General features: G+C 31.7%; 1 protein-coding gene across 1 annotated transcript in view; it reads right to left on the bottom strand.

The window, feature by feature from the left end:
* Positions 1–1,511: 1,511 nt before the first annotated feature.
* Positions 1,512–26,157, bottom strand: part of LOC113403797 (CDC42 small effector protein homolog) — a 41,953-nt gene continuing 17,307 nt past the window's right edge. Inside the window, exons 2-4 of the mRNA XM_026644392.2 lie at positions 13,553–13,999; positions 4,410–4,504; positions 1,512–3,212 (exon numbers count right to left, since the gene is read on the bottom strand). Coding sequence (XP_026500177.1) covers positions 3,204–3,212; positions 4,410–4,504; positions 13,553–13,694 — 246 coding nt within the window. The 5' untranslated portion in view covers positions 13,695–13,999 and the 3' untranslated portion in view covers positions 1,512–3,203. The remainder of the gene's footprint in view (positions 3,213–4,409; positions 4,505–13,552; positions 14,000–26,157) is intronic.

Raw genomic sequence — 26,157 nt, 5'->3', positions numbered from 1 at the left:
ATAATGCCAATCTCCTTTCCGCTACGGCTTTAGTAATTGCCGGTTTCCAGTAGGTTTTTGCGACAAATTTAGAACTAGAATGCATAAATTTGCTGCCCTATGAATTATGTTAACAAAGACATCGTCAGCTTTTTGGGGTTCAACTGGCAAACTTATTTGTACTAGGTCTTCCTCTATCGATTTCCTATATTTTTCCCAATCTGCTAATTTATAATTTCGTTTTTTATTAAAAATCGAGTTATAGTTAGAAGATGTTGATAATTTTATTACGAGGTGGTCGCTGCTTAGACATTCATTAGTAACATTCCAGGAGAACCCCAACGCAATATCCGACGAGACCATAGAGATGTCAGGACTCGAATGTTGTAATACTCCATTTACAAGTTTTATGCGCGTATGTCTACCATCATTAAGCGTAACAAAATCATGGTCCATTAGTGCGTCAAATATCTGCATTCCTCTGACGTCAGTCTTATTTGACCAGTTTGGGTGGTGCCCATTGAAATCCCCAAGTATTAAAGTCTTTCTATGTGAAATTGAAAATATAAAGTCCCAATCTGAGTTTGTTGTATAAGGACTTGGGGGGCAGTATACTGAAAAATTATGTTTTCTAATTTTTCACAGTTTAATACTCTAAACGAAATAACCTCAATCGCTGTATTTTCACTTTGAATTGACAGAGGCTCCGTTTTAAAGGATTTATGAGCCACTATAGCGACACCCACATAAGAGTCATCCCGGTTCAACCTGTAAATATTATAGTTTGTAAGTGTGAATGTATTTACTGAACTAAGCCATGTTTCCCTTAATGATGCAAAATGTATTTTTTCTTGACACAGTAATTGTTCCAACTCAAGTATTTTTGGTTTTAGGCTTTGTGCATTCCATTGCAATATATTGATATTAATACTGTTCATAATTTAATATTAATCCTTGAAGAAAAGGCAAACTTGAGATGTGTTGTAGTATCCAAGAAATAATCCACTCGACACATAATTTACAATTTTATCATTAATTGACATATTGCTTCTACAAAAATATTAATTAATTCTTTAACTAGACGAGTAAAATGTACATCTCTTGAAAGTCTCTTTTCCTCATCCCCTTCATCTTCCCTGATTCTTTTAGCTAGTATTTTTTCGCCGCATTCAATAATCGATGACGGTACTATTATTTTTTCCTCGAATACTTCTCCCACTTCACTCAAGATTGGATCCACGCTCATTGCGATAAGGTCTAAGTATCACTAACCGGTCCAGTCCACTAGAACTGGCCGTTAGCATACAATTCCGAGAACTGATAAGCGATACTCACGATATACAACAAACAATGAAACGCGTCCAAGCAATATAACAATTACTCGCACACCGACAAAATTGATTTATAATAAATTAATATCGATTTTATTAAAATAGGCAATATTTAATCGATTCATTTTATTCGTATTAATATAAATTTTTTTAAGTTATTGAAACTTGAATACTGTAGTTTATTAAAATAAAACAACAAAACATTCTTTCACAATTCATATTTTTTCAAATATAATTACAATGTATATATCACTATATTGAGTTACAGGCAACTTTGTCGTTTTAACAATAAAATGACAAAATTATAACAGATTTGCTAAATATGCGTTTGGCTTGTATCGTCATTGCGTTTGCAAAAACCGAACGAGGAATAACATAAGCGATAAATAGTCTGTGTTCTTTTGAGCATCATACGTATTGTTTTTAAATTATTTTCGCATGTTATACGTGCGAATGAGCTATATGCATCTGCAGTGCAAGAAGTACTTATACCGTCGCCAATGCGTTGCTCAACACGGGATCCTAGATGTTATGTCCCTTCAAACCGGATCACAGCACTACAATTTATTAATATTTGTCGGTGGAAAAATAGACGAGAGTGTGGTACCCACAAAGGCGAGCTTGCGAACTTGGCAGTATGCGCTAGCGATCCCCTGACGCCCCGAAAAGACGTAGTAACCGATGCCGGTGAGACCACTTCACGCGAGGGAAAAAGAAGGCGGGCTTGCACAAGGCCCTATTAAGAATACCTATCATTTTAGTTTTTGCAAATGCAGCAACGACACAGGATGTAAATAGATACAAAACTCTATAGACTATAAATGAACTTCCTTCTATTGTAGTTTTGGGGTGTAATCTCTTCGTCATTCGTATGCCCAAAAACGTTCGGGCATGAAGACAATATACTAAAAATTCACAACAAACTACGACTAATTTCATACGTGGAAGATAATACAGACATCTTATTCTATATATTCATGAGAAAAGTTCTTCTACTTATTAAAACTCACACAGAATGTTTACCTAAGGGATTATAGGAGCTACAATTTGGTATAACTGTTGATGTTTACTCGTTACGAATTCGTTCAAGTTTACAAATACAAATAATTTAATAAGTCATATTCGAACTTCGAATACATTTTACTAATTCGGCAGTGTATTTGTAGTAACTTCTTATAAAAATCATATCCGTATAAAACGTAGATTTATAAACCTAACATTCATTTATTAATAATCGATTTCGTGTACCGTTACTAAGTTATAGTAACAGGTACGAAAATTGGCAATGGTACCAATTTACGAGTAAAATAATATAAAGTGATGTGTAGCATAAAAATACAAAGCTATGTACACATTCTCTTTAGTGGAAAATAAAGATGGTTACTTATACTGTTGGTGCATCACGTCCCATGGTCAACGTCCTTACAATATTACTACATAACCAGCAATCTATATAGTACATATGTTTTTCACGATTGATCTTTTTTAATCAACATACCCAATTAAAGTATTCGTTTTGATACTTTTTTTTTTTAATTTTTGGCTTAGGTAGAAGTATGTAAGGACAAAAATTCTTTATAATTTACGTTTCACAAATGGGGTGATTATACAAATTTTGATAAATTATAAGATTGTGTTAAGACAATTTGCTTTTTCAAATAGTAAATGACTTATTATACTTATTTGGTACAAAATATATAACCGCTATGTGTGTGCATCGTCTAAATTTAGGTAACTCATACATTTTCGTCTCCGGTGTTATTCTCTATACACAACAAAACATAACTATCTAAACTTAAAACTAAAGGTTTCTTTAATAAATACATATTAAGATCATATTAGAATATTTTCACTCTGTTTTGTCACAAACGTCTCTGATAATGACGCCTTCGCTCAATAAACCTGGAAATAAAAAATAAAAAATTAGTTTTTTGAAAAATGTTATTTATTCAAGACTAGCTATGGACCGCGCTATTCCTGCGGTAAATTTGAATTATATACATAATTTGTGATTATTGCTTCACAAATTATGTTTGTAGTCACGTTAACATATGTAGTCAGTACTTCAACAATAAACGCAGATATTACTCTTGCATTTAACTACATAAGTATGCACACTCTAGTTATATAATATGAAAAAATATATATATTTTTATGTTAATCGATAGATTAACACATACATATATACATACATACATCACTGCATATAATACGTACTTAATTTGACATACGAACGTACTTAATTATGATACTAAATGTGATCATTTGTGTTATTATGATTATAGTATAAATATATAGATTTGACGACCTCCGTGGTCGAGTAGTGTGTACACCGGTTTTCATGGGTACGCCACTCCGAGGTCTCGGGTTCGATTCCCGGCCGAGTCGACATAGAAAAAGTTCATTAGTTTTCTATGTTGTCTTAAGTCTGGGTGTTTGTGGTACCGTCGTTACTTCTGATTTTCCATAACACAAGTGCTTTAGCTACTTACATTGGGATCAGAGTAATGTATGTGATGTTGTCCAATTTGTATTTGTATTTATAGTGCAAAGGAAGGAGTGCTTTAATTTTGTTAAATAAATGAAAAGCTCTAGAATAAGAACTTATTATTATATATTGTTTGTTATATGTTATATATAAGATTAATTGTTTAAGGTTTAGGTCAGAGTCAACAACGCTAGCGTCTAAAACAGTTTATATTAGGTTGTAGGGTTTTTGGCAAATCCGTCTTGATACTACTGTCAACACAGTACCTAATGACGAATGGTTGAGTAAACCAGTATTATTACAGGCACAAGGAACAACATCTTAGCTTCCAAGGTTGGTGGTGCATTGGCAATGTAAGGAATGGGTAATATTACTTACAGCATCAATGTGTATGGGCGGTGGTGACCACTTATAATCAGGACAAGGTTTCCAGTCCGCCTACCTTTAAAAAAATAAAATAAGAAAAATAATCGACATTTTGTAGATTATTCCACCGCGCTGTTATAATTCGGGGTTGGATGAATATAATGATGTTCGACCTTTTTCCGATGTAAAAGGGTATCCTCGAGATTTTCGCCTTCGAATAAATATTGTACATCATATTTGCTCACCTTAACACCATATGCCATTTCGTAGCCTCCCTTACTTTGCATCTGGTTCTGTATGGAGTGAAGCAGCGATGAGGGCATGTCCACGTCGGTTGATCCTGGAACGAGACAAAGATCACATTAAATATTATTTTAACATAACACAAGTAAAATAGGAATTTTTTTTTCAATAGAAATAGAGTAAGGTCAAGGTATGTGTGTATAATGCCCAAAGACAAATCACAAAAAGTATACAAATGACATTCTAAAATTAATTTAAATTTTATTGTTAAAACATTGCATCGCAAGTTCCAATTTTGAAATACAAATCTTTGTTTAATTAATTTAAAAAATCGTAATAGTTAATAACCCCAAAAAATATCCGGCTGCACTCAGACGATAGAAAAAGGGTTAAGCATGAAAGCGTGTTTCAAAAATAAATGACAGCCGATGACAACCTTAATCAAACTGTTCATTAATAATAATATTTAACTATAATGAAAATGTATTTATAAGTTTTAATTGAGTTTGAACTAAACGAAAATACAATATAAGTATTAGAAATCAATCGCATTCAATAAGTCTTCGTTTCAATCTAATTAGTTGTAAGATTGCGCGTTCACCAGACAATGAAATTGACACTGATGTTAATTATTGGAATTAATTATATAGGATGGATTAGATTGGTCTGGTCACGCTAGCTTTATAAAAATAGGTCATATTATAAATGATCAGTTACGGCCTTTTTTGTTACTTGACCTATTTTTCTCGAACCGAAGTTTTGTACTGGGTAAAAATAGTATCAAGGTAATTTAGACAAATATTAAAAATATCTATAGTTTGTTTTCTTTTTCAAACATAATTATTGATAGTATCCTTGCTTTATTATCGTACTGTCTCTAGTCTCGTATGTCACTTAATAGTCTATATACGTAGTCATTAAATTGTAATCGCCATAGGCCCTACTTACACATTCTGGCGCCTTCTGGCGTCTAACTGAACTTTTTTTATTTATTACTATTTTTATTAACTAACTAGACATGCTAACATTTCTATTATTCTATTTTTTTGTGAACATAATATTCAAATACCATCAGATATCAAATGAAATAAGGCTGAGAGAATTAGAAAACCTGCTTTGTCAAGTAAATCAATATAAAACAAAATTAAATTTACGACAGAAGAGCGAAGTAATAATCGTTATGTCATTTATTTATTATTATGATTGTATTATAATTCATTTAAAGAGTCAAATGTCTTCATGTAACAGAAAACGACTAAACATTTTTTTATTAATGAAATTTTAAATTATTATCAATGGCAACGACCTAAACGATTACGTCAGAACATATTTTAATTTAAACCTATTTGGCCAAGATTTAATAAAAATATCATCGATACAATTATTAATAATTAAAAATATATATTTGACAACACGAACAAACGTGACCAGAGCTTTCCGTGCAACAATAACGGCCTTGCGCTCGAATAGTCGTCGGTGAAGTTACGGCGCCATTCGGGTCGACTGTGAGAGCCGTCCTTGATTCACCTGACATTCCTTATAATATAAATATACAGATAGTTATGTAATAGGGTTGTCAATCGTCATATTTTAATAAGAAACCGGCTTATCAATTTTCTAAAGAACATTGCTAAGAAATACTCATTTTATTTATATCGGCGAAATAAAAAAAATAATTGAAGAAGTTATTGATATAAGGTTGATATTTATTAAGTAAAATCTATGCTTTAAATATGATTATGTGTATTTGGTCACTTTGTTAAAAGCACTTGGCAGGTTCGAGTCCAGCCAAATATTATTGAATTTCCATGTTTTATAAACAAAACTACCACGTGGATACCAATCTTCTCTAAAGGAGACTAATCTCTACTACTGAGATAAAGTCTCAACTTCATCCCAGTAGTGAGACATTAACATGTTTACTTTTACTTATTTCATTACAATGACGATGTATTTCATATCAATTGACAAGCTACGTTGTCAAATCAATGAAATCAAATCCTTGAATCCTATTCCAAACTTCTACGAAGATTACTTAGCTTTGTATCGTATAATCTGTGCCGAGTTAAATAAACAGTATTTTTATTTGTTTTCTGCATCAAAAGTTGACTTGTAACAAATGAAAGCGATATGAATTAATTTTACAGTTAATACGATTATAAGACAGGTTTTATACCAAGTATAGATTAAATACAGAAAATAGAAAACTAAACGTACCGTTTTAAAATCATAATAATTACCTTATTCGAATATTATATTTATTAAGGGAGAAAATAAGTATTTTCATATCATAATGATGAACTCAGCCACGTTCTATATTTTCATATTTACCAGTTGAGATTAAAGTTCCATCTAGTATGATTTCGAACTGGAAACCATTTCTGTAAAACTCAGAACTTATAAATTGCAAGGCATAATTTACGTGGATAACTTTCTGTATCGGAATTGATTATATATATTTATAAAAAATACATATAATTAACAATTAAATAACTTATTGTAATTAAACTTCTGTTTAAAATAATAAATTGAACTTAATTGTTAAATTAAATGTTTCGCGGGTTAACTATGTTTTTTTAATTATCTACGAACAGCTGTTATTAATAATAAATAATTATGAGTGTTAATTATTATTTCTATTTTCTACATTACGAAGCCAGTGTTATTGGGTTAGAAGTGATATCAGCCGCTCTCTACTTCGACCGCAAGATAAAATTGTTAGTTAACGACTAATATGAGAATTGGAAATTAATTTATGCACAGATAAAATACGGTTTTATAGATGATATAACTATCTTGCTATGAATAATATTTTCTATTAAAAATCAGACCTATAAAATTAAAGTCCCTTAAAAAATTTAAAGAATAAACCTATATGGTCACCACCGCCCAAACATAATGGTGCCTTCAGAAAAATATTATGTCCATTGCGCCTGTAGTTACACTGGCTAACTCACCCTTCAAACCGGAACACTACAACTGAGTAGGTACTCCTGCTTGGCGATAGAATATCTGATAAGTGGGTGGCAACTACCCAGATGGGCTTACACAAAGCCTTGCCACCAAGTAAATGTTTTAAGAATTTCTATACTTACTATAAAAACAATTACATTTACACAAACCCTTTCGTTCAAAGCGAGACGCGTCTTTGTTTCTATTGTAGCAGATTTTACAACCCTGTCAGATGTCCTTCAAACAATTTACAATTAAAGTATAACTACAATAAAATATTTAAAAAAATATTATTTTCTTTAACAGCTCGGATGCGCTTTCACATTGAAGTAACATTTGCATTGATAGAGGTTCAAATAATACATTTTATTTATAGGCCATAACTATATGGAAATATATACATAAAATCATATGAGGTTTGGAAATTATAAAACAACGAAAATTTCTGTTTTCTTTTCTCATACAAAAAAAAGAATAATTGTGCTATTCTAGTAAGCACTCGTCTTTTGTTGTCATAAAACATTTTGTTTAATGTTTAATCATAGTGTTATTATTAACAGGAGAATCTTATGTACTCGTAAATAATTATTAATTTCTCGTACATGTCGTGTTTGCTTTAATATAGTTGTACATTTGGAAAGTAATTAGTATGTAAATAAATAAATTGTGTCATCAAAATGTAACAACTGCTAGCAAACCTAATAATTAAATAAATTAAAAAAATTAATTAGAAAGTTTATGTGATATTTTACGGAGGTCTTTGACCATCAGTAAGACATACATTTTTTTACAATCAATACCTTTATTTCGCTTTCATTTTAATTTCTTTTCCTATTGACAGTTTAAGAGATAGTTCAATATTAACATTATTTTGTAATAAATACTTTAAACGCATGAATTGTATTTTCATACAAAAAAAGTTTATTATGGATTTAAAGGTGAAGGTTTTTCTGGTAAATTGAGATAGCCTTAAGTCATTATGAATTAAGGTCATTATGAGTTTAACTATCTGAAATATCTGGTCAATAAAAAAATTAGTGTAGTTTCATATTTTCACTCAAATAATGTTAGAAGGTTAAAACTAAGAAATCATTAAAATCAGTTCTATTATTAAGAATAGCGTTTATTACTGACGTAAGCATAACAATCAAATTTTTTAAGCGAAACATATAGAAAATTGCCTTCCTATCGTAAGGATATAAGTCAGTCCATTAGTATAATATTTATAGACTGTTACGATTTTTTACTTTAAGCATATACATTAGGGAATTATGAAACATATTATGAAATGAACCGTGCTTATATTTAAACAGTCTACAAACTTTGTATAATGATTGATGAATTTTGAATCATCGATAAACAGCTCGACTGTCAATAATTCCGAGATAATATTGAGATTCGATTGAGCAAATCGATTGTGTCTAACGTTTTATCTATCTATTATAACTAGATACACGGGTACGTTGCCGGAAATCACCAATTTGTTGAATTATATATTTATTAAGACTCGTCACGGCTACTGATTCGGTACTTGGCCGTCCACTAGTCCTCATAGGAGAAGCGTTGGAATATCCATAAACTCCAACCCCTCTGGAAAAAGAAAGGCATTTTTAGCCCTGTACTTGGATATTTAAAAGTCAAACGTTGTTTTAGTGGTAGTTTGAAGTTTTAATGTAATAGGTTGGCGGACGTGGAAATGGGCCACCTGATGGTAAGTGGTCACCACTGCCCAGAGACTGGTGTTGTAAGGAATATTAACCATTCCTCACACCACACCAATGCGCCACCGACCTTGGGAGCTAAAATGTTATGTCTCTTGTATTGGCACTATCTATGCATGTTTATGCAAACAGATTATTTCGCCATTAACATGCAAGCTAATATGTTAGTTATATGTTTAAACGATTAATTACATAGTGTCACGTCATGTTACACGAAAACATATGCGCGATGTCGAAACATCGGCTTGTTAAAAATATAAGCTAACATATTGTATGCTAGTTAGTAATTTGGCGGACGAATTAGGTTAGTGATCTTTATTAGTATCAGAAGTACCTACGTGATTGTTATTATAATCACAATTAGTAAACACTAAGGTTAAAGCTTGCGTCACGATAATAATATTAAAAACACATAGACCAACTGATTGTATATGTATGTGTAAAAAAAAAAACTTATGCGAGGTCAAATGTTTGAATAAAAAAAAGTAAAAAGCAAGCAGTATTTGTGCGCGTTTAGAACGGAGATGAGTCACTCGCCTGCTTACTCGCCTCGGCCGGCGAACTTAGTTTATTTTCAACATTCGAACGTCGGTTGGGAACATTGAATGTGTACTTCGGTATTCTAAATTTAAATTCAAACGACAACAGCGTCATTCCATTTTTTTTATACATAATACTAAAGTATTGAAGGAGTAAGTCGTAAATAATCATCATTCATAAAATATTTCATTATAATGTCCTTATAAATGAAGTAATGAAACGTTTACAGTCTACGTAAACAATTTCTGAAATTAACTTAATATTAACAGCTAGTTTCCGCCCGCGGCTTTACCCGGCTGTGAGGGTGTTAGACTGTCGCCAAAATGTGTATTTCATGATGATCGCTTGTGTATTTAAGACGTTAAAGCGTAACAAACAAACCAATAAAATCTCTTTCGCATTTTTAATATAAATCATATTAGTTAGGATAAGTCGTAAAAAAAATTATATAGCAAGTTCTTCTTTTGTGAAACCAATAAAAGAAATTCACGTTCATTTTAACTTCAAAATTACAAACTTAAATTCTTCGCGTTGATTTGTAACATAATACTCCCGAAATAATTAAATTGAGCGCCAAACAGAGCAGCTGTTTAACAAATCGATTAAAATTCGCTCCTAATTAAAATTCACTGAAGCCAAACGAGCGCGTATTGTCGAGTTCTGACTCATTTTAATTTCTATGTATATATGTAAGACAAATGTACTTACTGGTCTTACATCGATAAATTAGGCACTTTGTATTTGTACCGTCAACACTCCTAATATAATTTACAAAAAAAATACATCACCAACTATAATTGGTGGTAGAGTTTTGAGCAAGCCCGTCTAGGTCGGTACCAGCCATTCATCAGATATTTAGCCAAACAGCAATACAATAATACAATATTGTTGTGTTCCGGTTTGAAGGATGAGTGAGGCACAACAGGCACAAGGTTCATAACATTTTAGTTCCCAAGGTTGGTGGCGCATTGGCTTTGTAAGGAATGGTTAATATTTCTTACAGCGCCAATGTCTATGGGCGGTGAAGTGGTCAACTTCATCACATCAGACGGCCCATTCGGTCGTCCATCGTCCAAAATAAATATGGTACTCTGAAACAGTTTCCGAACAAGTTCATTCAAAATTTGTGCCGTAATTGAAATACTTTCTTAAATATTTCCATTTTGTTTGTTATTAGCTATCATTCATGAATTATAGCTTAGAACCGAATGTTGCTCTTTTTTCTTGTGAGAACAAGCGGTTCAATACGTGATTTTTTTTCGTCCAGTATACAAACGTACATTTCCTTTGTTCTTTGTGAATATGAAAACATAATACTAAATAATACTTCATTGATAATGTTAATAACGATCAATGTTATCACACAAGTACTTTTACAAAGATCAATTGCTATCGATAAGTGAGTGAATTAATTGTATCTAGATAGGTATCTGATAATTTGGACGCATAGGACTGCACGTAACTTTGCGTTTGATTACCATAATCCGTACTATCGGTCATCAAGACGTACCAGTCAGTCGTCACAACAAAATAATTACTGTTTGGGGAGTGGGAGGACTAATCTATCCGCTGGTTGCCGGAAATTTCTTGGTTATATTTAAACGAACTAGTAAAAATACACCACCGCAGTTACATAAAGTCGAATGTGACGTGACTGCTATAAATTAGTATTTCCATGGAATAAACGCAATAATTATTCCAGACTGCAGACGTCGGTCGCATTACATGTAATTTGTATGAATTCATACGTTGTAGCAACGCTGCGACAATTCTTTGCCATATACGGAAGAAGACGTCCAACTGGCTCCTCTGACTCCGAATTTGGAACGCACGTGTATATTCAGCATACCAATGACATAGCTTTTATGTAACTATAATTATAATACGTAACCGTTGATATTCAAATGGTACTTTATGTTCAATGACATAAGACCTGCGTTGCGTTGGATCAGTATTGACTACATATTGTGACGTATGAAAAAGCTACCGCTGACCGTGTTTAATGAGCGATACACTTTAATCGTTTGTTCGTGAAACTTGATTTTAATTTTCCTTTCGGTCAAATACAAACATTTTCTTAAGTTACGTAAACATTTTCTTATAATACCAATAAACGAACGGATATCAGATTAAGTTATTACTTTCTCTTAACATAATAATTGACTAAGTTAATAGCTATAGATGTGTAACTACTTAGTATGCAGTTTCCTAGATGCAGACTAGACATCCTCTGCATTGTGACGACTAAATGACCTAGTATGGAGTCGTGATGAGTACCCATCCCCTAGAGAGAGCTTGGAAAGCATTTTTGTTGGAAACATTCCAACACACTTATTGATTCATTGTGTATCAAGTCCTGTCCCGAGATTATACTTTGTACTATTAGTACCTACTTAATACTGAAAAAGAGAAATTGTTAGTAGCCTTCTTAACTTATAAAATAGTTTGTACGTTACATTCTGTATTTCTTTTAATTTTAAATTTATCTTCAATATATCGTAACGAACTTAGTAAGCGTAACTTGGCCATGTCTAGAACTAGTCCATAGAAGGTAGCATGACGACGCTTGTTTCGTTTTTTATAACGTTTTAAGGACTCTAGAAGTGGTTTGTATGAAGAAAAGCATTTAATATATAAACGTCTAAGTCTATTTACAAATAAAAAGCGTTGGATGATGTTGACTCTATTTGGACATAATTGATCTTTCAAACCATAGTTCATTTTATTTATTTTTTCCTTTATTTCCATTTCTCAGAACCCATAGACAATTAGAATTTTATAACATTTTTTAAAAAGTACTAATTATAAGTCAAATTCTGATAACTACATTTAATTCTATACTATCTAACTCGACGATTAAAAAGTGCTTTTATGAGCCTTTTATTCAAATAAAGAATAATTTGATTTGATATGTAAATCATACGAAAATATTTAAATTATGTAGGAGTGCCTACTGAATTAAAAACGTGCTCAAAATTTAATAGACAATAACCATTCTGTTCAATTTTTAATGATTTGAATAACGGTAACACCAAATACGTACAGACTGTAAGCAATCATAACATGCGATTGAATTGTGTATCGATATCTTGTTAGCAAAATCATTGGGTCGTTCACATCGTTCTTGAAAGCTGTCATTAATCGATTGACAGATATATTCGATTGCAAGGATTATACCGATTCATCGATTGTAAATATTATACTTTAAAATTGTATTAAAAACACATTAAATGCTATTCAAATGTATTTACGGTGTTGATAATAGTTTTTTTTTTTTCCTATTTAAAAGCTGAATAACAACATTATCTTCTGAACGACAAAAGATTGTAATCTTACATAAACACGATTCAACTACGATATAAATTACACAACGAAAAAAATAAATAAAAATGGTTATGGATCTGTCTGTAAAAATAACAGAAGTTGGAGTAAAATGCAAAATGAGCTCAATAGAATTTATGATATGATGGTTTCCAAAAATCGTAACTTTGTTCTAACAAATATAAATTCGGTTTATGGGCTTGTCCAGTCCAATCAATCCAGTCTAGTCCAGGACACCCCTGTTATAGTGAGGTAACCTACCCTGTTTAGGATAGTAAGCGAGAAGTTCCCTTGTGTATCTTCGAAGTCTAGAGATTATTTTGGTGCTATACTTCAAAGTGAGGTAAAAATTAAAAAAGGGAAAAGGAATTAATTAAAAAAAGGTTAGGCATATACACATATACATACATACATACGCATATTGCAAGCCTCCTATTTTTTGCATTAGTTAAGTATAAGTCATTATTTTATTTCATTAATATTATTGAAAGTAGTTAAAAATTGATTTGTATATGAAGCACAATAAAACCAAACATATTATATCAAATTGCAAACAAATAGTTTGAGAAGCGTAAGTAAATAATAAATCTAAATAAAAATGAAAAACATACCGATGTGTCCTGTGTGTTGGAAATTGGTTGGTGCACTTATCATAGATCTGTCTATTCTCCGCCGGGTACGCTGTGCCTGCGCAGCTGGCTGGTAGCAGCAAGCAAACCACTGCAGCCACATCTCACTGCCCGTAGTTGCCATCTTTAAAAGTTTACTACACCACTTCACTTCACTAGTCTTTAAAGTAGCGACGCGTTTAAACGCGGCACGAAATTAACAATGAATCGCTACGATCGGATTATTGTAATTTTTGAAAATCGAACACGAACCACTTCAAGTTTCAATATCACAAAATGGCCGACGAATGTTTCGTCTCTCGTTCGATCTAATTTTCACTTGAACGTTGATTATTTCTTTATCGGATTAGATATCTTAGTTTGAGAGATGCGTTCTCTCCGTTGATCTCGCATGTACTGATAGTGATGTCCGCATGGCTCGCCAATAAACTGTAAACAAAAAAACAATATAAGGGATGTTCCTCGAATCGATCAAGTAGAGTAAATAGTACACGTTTAATGATCTATTAAACTAATGATTATTTGTAAACTATTTCGAAATTCGATATAATGAACTAATATCGGACTAACGGTTAACAAGCAAACGAGTCAATTAGTTATATAAATATTTAATAAATATAAAATAATATTAGCGATATTTAACAACTAAACATTGTTGTAATTGTATATAAATGTGACAAGCTTTTACGTATTTTGTCATTTTATGTCGCTATTTAAGATTATTTAAAATTTATTAAATATTAATAAAAGATTAAATTTTAAATATTTTGTAGTTACAGAAAACATTCAAATTTACATAATAAAATTAACTACTAACATTCATTGTTTAACACTACAATTTTTCGCCGGAACGTGTCGTAGCATTATAAATTGAAACTAAAATAATAATATTATTAAACAGAAAATATTATATGTATGAGGAATAATTCCTGAGATTAGTGCATTCAATTTTAAGGTTATATATAGTCTATATAACGACGCACAGCGGTAACCATAAATGCCAACTAATCTGGCACAGCAAGTCCATACCGTGGCGTTTATGAAACAGGCATGCGTAACACGAGTTTAATGTCGTTACAATCGAGTGGCCCAGCTCTTATATAAAATACTCTATCGATCAAACAGTTACGCTTCAAACTCAAAAGGAGAACTCAACATACAGGGATACAACGATATTTTAGGTCATACTCATTCATGTTTCTTTTAAAAAAAGGTAATTATTAGTTATCTCTTATTATTGGTTTTAATTCTATTTATTATTGTATAATGTCATTATATTATTTCCTAAATGATTAATAATACAAGTATATATTCGGTTGACGCAGATATTTTTCTCAGATACACTCCAGTAGTCAGTTCTCAACCTTCCGCATCCATTAGTGTCCTGTCACCTTGAAGTCATAGACCCAACTGGCTGGAGAGCGCCTAACTCAAGTTATATATTTATTTCAAATTTATTGGATACATTTCTTTATATAATTTACATTATTACGTTTGAATTGTTAATAATACTTTTACGCAGCACGCTTGTCCAATGCATATCTTCATCTTATCATGTCAGTTAGAGGATGAATGTGATCAGTCAGATAAGCTGACGGATGCTGGGCATGTGAAGTTGCTTCAGAGTCGTGATGATCGTTGAGATTAAAAGGATATCGGTATTTGAAAGAGGTGTGGAAAAATAAAAATAAATATTTTTTATTTAAAATAAAAATAATTTTACATTAAAGTAAACATTGAATTGGATTGAAATATTCAACTTAATCTCATAAGGTATATTTAAACCATATTGATATAAAAAAGTAAAAGAGTTTATTTTTTTGTTTTAACGCGCTCATCTCTAAAACTATTGTTAGATGTGAAAAATTGTTTTGCAAGGTAGTTTGAGGAAGGTAATAGGGTCACGTAACGATCCACCGGACTGCAGCAGTAATGGACGAAAACGCGCGGTGCAGCGATTCGATAGTCATATTGGAAACAAAAAACGTCAGATGTAAGACGATTTAAAAGCCATTGGAAACATTGTTTAGTATCATTAACCGTCTTCATAATAAAAAAGACTGTTCCCCGTATGTTTGAATGTGTGCGATTATATAAGAAACCTACACCGATTATAGCGATTCTGTTACTGGGTGTCATTTATACCTTATATTGATGTGAACGTTTTTTGGATATTTTTTTTTTTATAAATGTTATTTATATCTCTATATACTTATATGTTCGTGTGTTTTGATTTTTTTCTTTCCTTAAATTGCGAATTGAATTATTGTATATATATATATATATATATATATATATATATATATAATGACGTCATTTATAGTTACGATTAGTGTTGCGTCTTTGTATTGAAAGCCGTGAAACCGTCGTAGAGAAACTTTAAAGTACCGCAACTCTCGATTACAGTCAGCTTTTCGAACATACATAAAGTATTTATAATATGAATGATATATAAGGTACGATTATTATATTATATAGACTTAAAGACTATTGTGATCAAAACTTTAAATATTTATAATGAAGATAATAAATTGTTTATACTGCTTGCTTGTATTGTAATTATTATTTAATAGTATTCAATTGCGCAATTGTCTAGACATCCAAAGAACTTTAAAAAGTCTTAAAATCCTTTTTCCAAAGAGAAGGAATAGCGCAGTAATAAGAATGGTTGGAATTGAGCCAGACACTTAGCTTAAGTACCTAGTTATTTGCAGAAATATTTGTTTTATAAATTTGATGAGTATTTTTATTGGCGTAATGCAATATTTAATGCGAATTTCGTCGTTCAATTGTAATAAAAATAAATTAATGAATGACAATCTTTATACAAGCTTATTTATATATAGATTTTTTGTTTATGGCATTGATTGGCGGACGAGCATATGGATCACCTGATGGTAAGTGGTCACCACCGCCCATAGACAAAGGCGCTGTAAGAAATATTAACCATTCCTTACATCACCTATGCGCCACCAATCTCGGGAACTAAGACGTTATGTCCCTTGTTCCTGTGATTACACTGGCTCACTCCCTGTACATCTTGTACAGTTGTAATATATTTTGTCTTAAAGTCTTATATTTTATAAATTGCACCTTAAATATATTTTGAGATTTTAATATACATTTATATTGTTTTATTGATTCATTTAAATACTTTATAGGATTATGAGCGTGCCTCAATGGGACACAGCTAGTAATATATTCTTAGATATTATTAAGTTTTTATCTCGTTTGTTTTGTGTCAACTTATTTATAAACGATTAACAAATTAAGCGTTTCAGTTTAGCTTACTCGTATCTAATCGTTCTGCAAAAGGGCTTAATAATTGCCAGCAGTGTTAGCTACTAATTAAATACAATAAATAATGTCCACTACAGTGTACATGCCATCATATATCCATTTGTTCGTTGTATAATTAAGACAGCCGTACAAAGCCGGCTAAAGTTGTCTATGGTGACAAAAGGTAAAAATTCTAAACTCAGAAAAGCGGCAGAGAAGTCGTATTGTCTGAGACAACTTTAGAGCCAGTAGCCACAGGAGTGGATACGTGCTCAAAGTGCTTTAGTTTGTTTGGCGCTGGATAGTACATCACTAGGGTCGTATTTGAACGCACTCAGGCTCTACGTTGATGTGCGTACAGTTTCTACCGACGCACGGCTACGTACTTATTTTTTATTTAGAATGTATACAAGTATATATATGACTGTCTCGTTGGTAAATAAAATAGTATAAAATTATTAGAAAATTAAAAAAAAAACAAATACACATTAACTAAAAAGACAAATAAAACCGTCATAGAAGACACGTTAAATCTTCTTAGGAGCACTATTGTGAGAGAATGGCAAATGTTTTCATGTCATGTTTTCAAATATTAAATGAAAACTTGTTTACCTTTCAATTCCATGTACTTATTTGCGCATCGTTTATTACGATTGAGGAGAAACTTTGTACCAACATGCGTTGATGGCATCTTACGTAAAGACAATCAAGAAGCGGCGAACGAGTTGCATTAGATCAGAGAAAGCTCAGAAGCATTATGAAGCAAAGCTTCGTCATATTGAATATTAAATTAATAATAAGTAAGTATATTAATAATAATATAACATATAATAAAAACATGACATCACAATAGTCATAAGTCACTCTCAATAGTCACAATGACAAGAAAAATTCTAACGTACGATACTCGTTTTAGTACTTATACTGTTAATTGTTACATCACAGAGAAAGAGGGAGAGGGAGAGGGAGAGAGAGAGAAAGATAGGTTCGTAGTTATCGTCTCGAGATAAAAGCTTATCAGTCCACGAGGACCGTTGACATCAGAACGGTGAAAGTTTATGGTTGATCGAACGATCACAAGGGAAGCGAAAGTGATCACTGCACCGGATTACTTGACTATTCTAGACAACTATCCAAGACAAACATGATTATATCATGATTGTCTTGAATTTATTTATACGTCCCTTAACCGTATCGACTAAAACCTTGTTCCTTTATTAAATGAATCGTCAGTGTACATCAGCAACCGATCATTTTGAGACGAGTGGTTATTTATACCAGTGTGATCTATTAAATTTTCACGTGACATCGTACTTAGAAACTTATGTAAAAAAATATATTTGAAGCTCTTGGTTACGCTTTGTAGATAATTCTATTCTCTCTTAGCAAAACGCGTCTCTTTTATGTAATTAATTTATTTTATTAGCAAAACTAGATAAATTTAATGTTAATATGATTGTATCCTCGTGTATGCAGTATCGTATATCGTATTTTTATAACATTGCCAATATTGTTCACTTTAACATAAACATTTTATTCAATCTAGAAATAAAAAAAAACTATTGATTATTATTGCTGTACTAATTTGATTAGTGATTGAGGTAGTAAATAAAGCACTGTACAGTTTCCAAAAGACATAAGCGACGTTATTGGAGTTGAGGAGTAATTTTGACACCCACGACCATACTTTCCTAGATATACAAGTGAGCGCTAAAAGATACTTCAACGTGTTTGTCCCGCTTCAATCATTTGCTTTTAGTGTTTTTGTAAAATGTCGATGCTTTAAAATAGTACCGATTTTTTGAAACGATGATCGCACAATGATTGTACAAAGTTTCTGTTTCCGCTATTTTACTCTCCCTTAGCGCGTGCCTGCGCAAAGTAATTTGCTCAAGTACGTGCTAAGTGACGATTTAATATGAGCTACGGTTAAGCTCGAAGAGAAATCATTATAAACATATTACTGGTAGAAACTAGATTAATAATATGTATGTAATATATTTATACTAATAACCTCTTAACGCTTAAACCGCTGAACTCATTTAGATTAAATTTGGTATTGAGATAGTTTGAGTCCCGGGGTAAGGTTACTATTTTAATTCACTCCTTGCGGAGGTAAAATTGGGATGCCAGTTTGAGTTCTATAGATAAATTTCGGGCGGGTAAAGCCACAGGTTCGGCTGGTCTTTTAATTAATAAATTTGAGAAGACAGTATATTTTATTCACTAATTATTGCATATGAAAAATAATAAGTGTAATGCAGAATATATACTATTTCCTGAACAAGTTAAGATGCAGATGATATACGATGCTTATCGTGAAGTAGAGACGATACACTCGACACACGTTTCTGAAATTGAAGTATCTGCGACAATGGGGTGAGTAATTGCAATTTTTGCAATATCTAAAAGCGTCCTTTATTTCCTTTCACAAAATATGTTCTGAATAAAAAAAAAAGTTCACTATAAATGAGATCTACGTTCAATTAAAATAGAATATACTAAAATATGGAATACCTAATAGTAATTATGAAAAAGTTTTATTGATTCCATAAAATGCATCGCTAACTATGTATGTTTTATCAAGTAAATAAACATCCGTTGGCAATTTGCCGCCATAGGCTTTAGCCTAGAAAGCCTACAATAAATCAACCATTGTCTACAGCCTACAGTTTGAATATAGCCAGCGGAATATATTCGAATAATCCAGCAATAAGTTGATTGTATCCGGCGAAATGTATACAATGTAAAAATATTAGATGTATTTTACAATTAGGCTCGTAATCAACGTTTTGAACCTTCAGATGGAGGAATATTAATTGTTGCCGATATTAAATAGGTTTGGGAGTAAGTGGATGTTATGTTTAATATATGGCGTATGCTTCAGCCATACTAGATATATTCTATCAAGTTTAAAAATCATTATTAGCTAATTGAAGTAAAGTCGAAGCCGGAAAGCAGACAACTCGAGATGAGTTGCATAATTTGTAAGCCCTTTCATCTTACGCAGGGCGTAATTTGATCAGCTTCACGAGTCGCTGCTCGATTACTTCATGATAAAATATTGTTATCACACCATCGGTAATATCTTATTTATTATTTACTGTTATGTAACAATTATGAAATAAGTCAAGAGTTCGTTTCTGTATTTTTATTTATACAGTATCTATCGAGTTAGTATTAAATATATATTATGCTATATAGTCAGGGCCGGATCTACCATATGGCTTTTTGGGCTTCAGCCCAGGGCCCCGTGGATTCAAGGGGGGCTCAGCTAAGTCAAGTCAAAGACAAAAAAGACGATAATGAGAAAGAATGCATAACTTTATTAAATTAAACAGATGGTAAGGTTTGCAGCCCTGCAAGTCCTGCAATTAATCAAACCAATTCAATTAATTTAATTCAAGTCTATGTTCAGATATGTCTTAGGTGGGCCCCTAAGTAGTCTTAGCCCAGGGCTCCCCAAACTTACGGTCCGGCCCTTTATATAGTAGCACAAAAAACAATTGCTTATTGTTTAAATACGAAAATATTCACAACTTCAATGATATGATATTTTGAAGCACTAAAGCAAATTTGCTTGTCGAAAAAGTATAGGAAGATATTAAACGCAACTGAACAAGATTATTTTTTGAGTAAACAACTTATAAGAATGTTTTTTCTTTGTAAAACTGTTTTTTCATTTGTCGTTCCACTGTGAAAAAAATATACTAGTTTGTAGGAAATGACGACTATCCGAATACTTTTTGGTATTTTTGTGAATATTAAATCTGTGATTTTGTCATTATTGCTTTGCTACAGTTTGATTTGCTTAGGGGTTGTGATTTGTTGCATTTAGTTAAAGCATTATATAAGGCAATCAGGTTTTAAGCTTATTCAACACTATTCCAACACGGGTTTCTAGATATCTAGGCAATCTAGGCATATGAATGTCAAAATTGCAGCCAACGCGGTATGCATCCTCTCTATGTTTTACTTGTACGAGAAATAATGTAAAAAAGATTCAATCACATTAAAACACCGAACCAGTAATCTTTGCTTCGTTCACACGTTCTAACCACGGGGCCATCTCGGCCCTTACATATCGAACGTACAAAATATTAAAGAGCACACGATGCATTCTACATTCTGAAGCAATTAATCGGAATTATACACAAGAATGAACAGCGGAGTCAGTAATTCGATACGAATGTCGCAATGCTACAATTTCATTAGTTTTATTCACATTTTGTATTGTTTTTAATACATGCGATGTCCATTAGCAATGACACAATTACGTATTGCACAATCAACGATTAAGCTGACTTTAGTAAAGTTGAAAATATATATGATATTATTGAACATTTCAAAGGCAGAAGGAGTAAACATAAACAAACCTTAATTTTACAAATTCTTTACGATTTTCTAATAGACCTATATCTTTCTATTTTTATTTTATATACTTACAACATTTTTACACTTAACTATTCGTATCCAGTTCAATATGCTATTTTAAATCCAAATTAAATACCATAGATTATTTTAATTTTAGATCTTGACCAATGATATCATACAAGGTTAAAGTAATTTATTTTTATTTACTGCTCCTACGATTGCAATAGGCTTTAGACGGCGATTGTTTTGGATCCAACTTCCTTATACGGAGTATTTTATAAGGAAAACAAAACAACTTCGATAATATGTGATGTGAAATAACAATATTTGAATAATAATTAATTCCTAATTTGAGATCAATTTTCGGAATTGTATATTACTAGCTTAAACTCAATGAATTTATTTGTTAACTATTATCAATAAATACAATATTAATTACAGTATTATTTAAAAACATTTGTAGGTATATAGGGAATATTATAAGGTTCAAATGTTAAGTCAATATTTAATTGTGGTTTTAAAACTTCATAAAGATAATATTGTTCTATTAGCATGTAGTGTGTGTTATGATCCATATTTAAGTATGATTATAAATAGTTGATTGATCCTGTCTCCCGCGTAGTTTTAATTTGAACGGATTTTCATGCGACTGCACTAAGATATTTTTTGTTGATGTGAGGAACTCATATTGAACTTAGTGTCTTGAAAATTGTTGGTATATAATCACGCACATATTTTATTTAAAAAAATAATCCAGAAAGCGTTTAAAACATCTCGTGATACTTTTGCTCGTACTAAATTTAATAGACGAAAAATGCCTAGCTAGATACTTTTAAGAGTATTTGTATAGTCATTATTTAAAACATGATATGGCCACTATTGTCTCTAATTGTCAAATTTATTTATATATCTAAATATTCCCTAAGTTTTTGTAGATTTTTTACTTAGTATATCTTGATTCTTTACGATTCGATTTATATTTAATAAAACTATTTTTTTTAATATGAATGTAATGTACCGTACAGTATAACTTTTCAGCCGTTTTGTTAGTCGTAGCTGTAACGATTTAAGACAATTGCTACGTTCCTGTGTTATTTATAGCACAGCAGCAGGATAAATGCATTTAACCAAAACAATATTAATAGTTCTCACGCTAAAACGAATAAACAACCAAACGATAATACATAACTTCCTCATTTCTAAATAACATTTATATAAGATCCTAAATTAAACATATAAAGATCACGAAGAAACTCGTTCAAAAATATCAAGTCATTACTCGTTTATAAAGTGATAGTTGTGTTGCAATTGGCGCTTCTAACTAGTTCTCAGAGTGTATTAGTGGATCAGTGTAACACTTTTGTGAGTCAAAGCGAGCCGAGGTTAGAAACGAGAACAGATTATACCTTTGTGTTATACAATTTAAACATATTTATCGTCTTAAACAAATAAATATTAATTCAACACAAAATGCTCAATAATTTATGCCTTTTGCCTGAATAAATAATAACAGTAAAAAAAAAACGTAAAAATAACACAATTTTTATTTAGACATAATACTCCTTAAACATAAATGAAAATTTATAACGTTATTTTCAAAAAGATACTTCAAAGTGTAATCGTTGCGTAAAACATATTAAAACTTAAAACGAATGAAACATTTGTTTAAGTCAAGACGAGCTTAAGAATGGGAACGGATGATGTTATCTGTTACACAATGTTATAAACAGTATCTAAAAGAGCCAATTAGGTCACCTGAGCATATAGGTCGGCTTGCTAGTGTTGCCAGGTTCAATAACTAATTGGGACAGGTAAAAGCGAATTGTTAATAATATATTAGATTATAAAAATACTTGAATTTTTAGAACAATCGTCAAGTGTAATGGATATCGGATTTATTTCAAAACTGAATGATTTTAGTTTTTTCGTTGGGAATTAAGCCCCGTATATTTCATGTTTTTGCTCTCGGAAAACGTAAGAAATCTCGGGAAATAATCAATAAATTGTATGCAATATAATCATTATTTACGTAAATAATTACATGTGGCTATTGTTAACATTATACTTAATTAAATACCTTAACATTTTATTGTACAAAATACTCGGCTGTTAAACATGTCGTTTATGGTTACCGTTGCCTTCCTCAGAGCTGCATCGTAAAATTATCTATCCTATAACTTTCATCCATAAACAGGCTATCCAAGGCATAAAAATTAAAATCGGACGAGTATTCTCGAGATACGCACATTTAACCATACATATTATTCACAGTTTCACCTGCAAGATATAGCGGGATGCAATATATGTAGTTCAATAGCCGTCCTCAATAAATGGACTATTTAATGAAAATATATTTTTTCAAATCGGTCTACTATGTTCCTAGATTAACGAGTTCAAAAAAACTCTTCACCTCAAGTTTTAATATAAATTTATGATATAGATGAGTGTTTTAATTAGTTGAAAATGACAATAATTATATCGTACTATTAATATCTTTATAAATTACGAAACAAATGCAATTAAACGTAATGTTTGGCCGGTTCAATAGAAGGGGTTCGATACGTCATAGGAATCCTAAAAATTAGGTCGCGTTGCGTTAATCTTGATACCTGTCTGCTGTCTGTTACGAATCGACGAACCTTTGCGTTTAACACGATATTTATATCATGTTTCGTTATAACCTAACGCCGTATTTGTATCATATGCCCTAAAAACACGGAACCTTCATTGTACTTGACGTCCGTGTCGTTTTTTTTTTATTTCAAAAATTATTGTTGAATTTGTGGTGTGTGTTCGATCTTTGAAAAGAGGTTTACCTATATTTTTTTTTATAATAGCACAACCAATATATGTTATGCAGGTTTGGCTTAGGAAATTTAACCGATACCAAATTCGAAATATTCTCAATTTTTTCATTATTGTTGCTTGGAGTGTTTATTATGCACGTCATGTCCGCCATATTGGATTAATATGACATCACAGCACGCGGCATAAGGCACTCTACGACACATTGAACTTAATATCATGATCAATAAGTACCCGGCATACGGAACCATTTGGAAATAGACGAATACATAAATATATATATATGAATTAGAGATTACTAAAGTCATAACCTCTCTTTTTACCGCAAACGTATAAAAATCTATGCCGAAAGATTATTAAAAAAAGCATAATAAAAATAGGCTTTAACATTTGGACAAACAGATAGACACAAAAGAGATTAATATTTTTTTAATACAAAAATCACTAAAAACACGTAAAAAGTTCCTACGTACATAGAATCTTGTTCAATTATGTACGTACAATACTTTATGCTGCAATAACTTTCGCGTAGTCGTGCAAAAAGAAATCGTACTCACGCAAGCCTTTATGGTTTCTCTTTGAACTTAATCTGTTGTGATATAATTCATCATAAACAGGAATATCACAGACTCGGACCCAACCTTTGGATTATGGTAATGTTAGGAGGCTAGCTAAACGCTAGGTTTCTCAGATCTTTTTCAGATCAGATAAGATGAAGATATAGGAAGTAAGAAGGTAAGTAAAGATAATATTTTGGACCCTTCCTGGTTTGAATAAAATTCCGCAGACATTTTTAACTTTGCCGTTTCATAGATTCAAGTCATTTGTAAAAAATACATTGGTTAAGAAGGCATATTATTCGATACAAGATTGTATTGATGATAAAAAAGCGTGGATTTAATGCTTGTTGACTTCCAGGCAGGAGACATAACATACATATATAATTGTATTTAACTAACATGACTGTATTTTTAGATGTTGAAAAAGAGTAACTACTGAGTTTCTTGCCGGTTCGTCTCGGTAGAATCTATATTCCGAACCGGTGGTAGCTTTACTTTAAATAGTTTGTTAAATGACAATTCAAAAGTGCTTGTAAAAGCCTACTTGAATAAAGTATATTTTGATTTTGATTTTGAACCAGCAATCTTCAGTTAAGATTCACGTATCTACTGGACCATCTGTGTTCTTGATTTTTGTTCGGTTTTCTTAGTATTTCAGTTTATTAATATTATAATCACCTAATCTATCTTGACCGCATTTCAGCCACAGCCCAAACACTAGCCATCTGCGCAGAAGACATAAAAGTGCGTAAATGTGAATGCAAACACAGGTGGACACACAATATATCGAAATATATATGAATAGAATGATTCATAGCTTGGATAATAAATATAAGGTTTTAAACCTCCTTCGAGCTAACATAGCAATGCGTAGTAATTATTATTTTAAAGAATACATATTCGCGCAGTATGTGTTACTTGTTTATGAGGCAGACCCTGACTTTAGCATCATGTGGTATGTCAAACGTTTTATGCCAGATGTTATCTGAGCTCGGATGAGACGAACCGGTTATATAATGTGTTACATTGTTACACTGTGCAATAAAAATGAGCATTTTATATTTTGTCATGAAAGAATGCTGAGGTCTAGATCCTTAGTAATAAACTAACATGTGATTTAGCTCAGAAGGCAAAGTGGCTACATAATTTTTAGTGCACCAGTTCAAAGTTGTCAGTTTATTAACTATTATAATTCTTACAACCGACTACGACAGAGCCAAAATGAGGGTACAATTTTAAATTTAGCCATTATATTCTCTGATAAAGACATCAGCCTGTATTCCTACTTTATAAATTTGGTGGGTTCAACCTTCAAACAATAGTAACCATCAAATAATTGTATTTATAGTAATAAGTGGTTATAACTTATATCTAAGTTTCAAAATCAATCGTAACAGTTTGTTACCACAACAAACATCGTTAACGAGTGCCGCACTACAGAAGAACTAAAATAAACGATCTAATTATTATTTTGCTGTGTGTAACCGCTACGCTTGACGCTCGCGAACCGTCATCCTACTTTACTAGTGCTTAGTGGCCAACTCTCGATTTATTTCTTTCGACGCGATC

This window comes from Vanessa tameamea, chromosome 20 (assembly GCF_037043105.1).
Source record: "Vanessa tameamea isolate UH-Manoa-2023 chromosome 20, ilVanTame1 primary haplotype, whole genome shotgun sequence".
Taxonomy (NCBI): domain Eukaryota; kingdom Metazoa; phylum Arthropoda; class Insecta; order Lepidoptera; family Nymphalidae; genus Vanessa; species Vanessa tameamea.
This window is presented reverse-complemented; position numbering and strand designations above follow the sequence as displayed.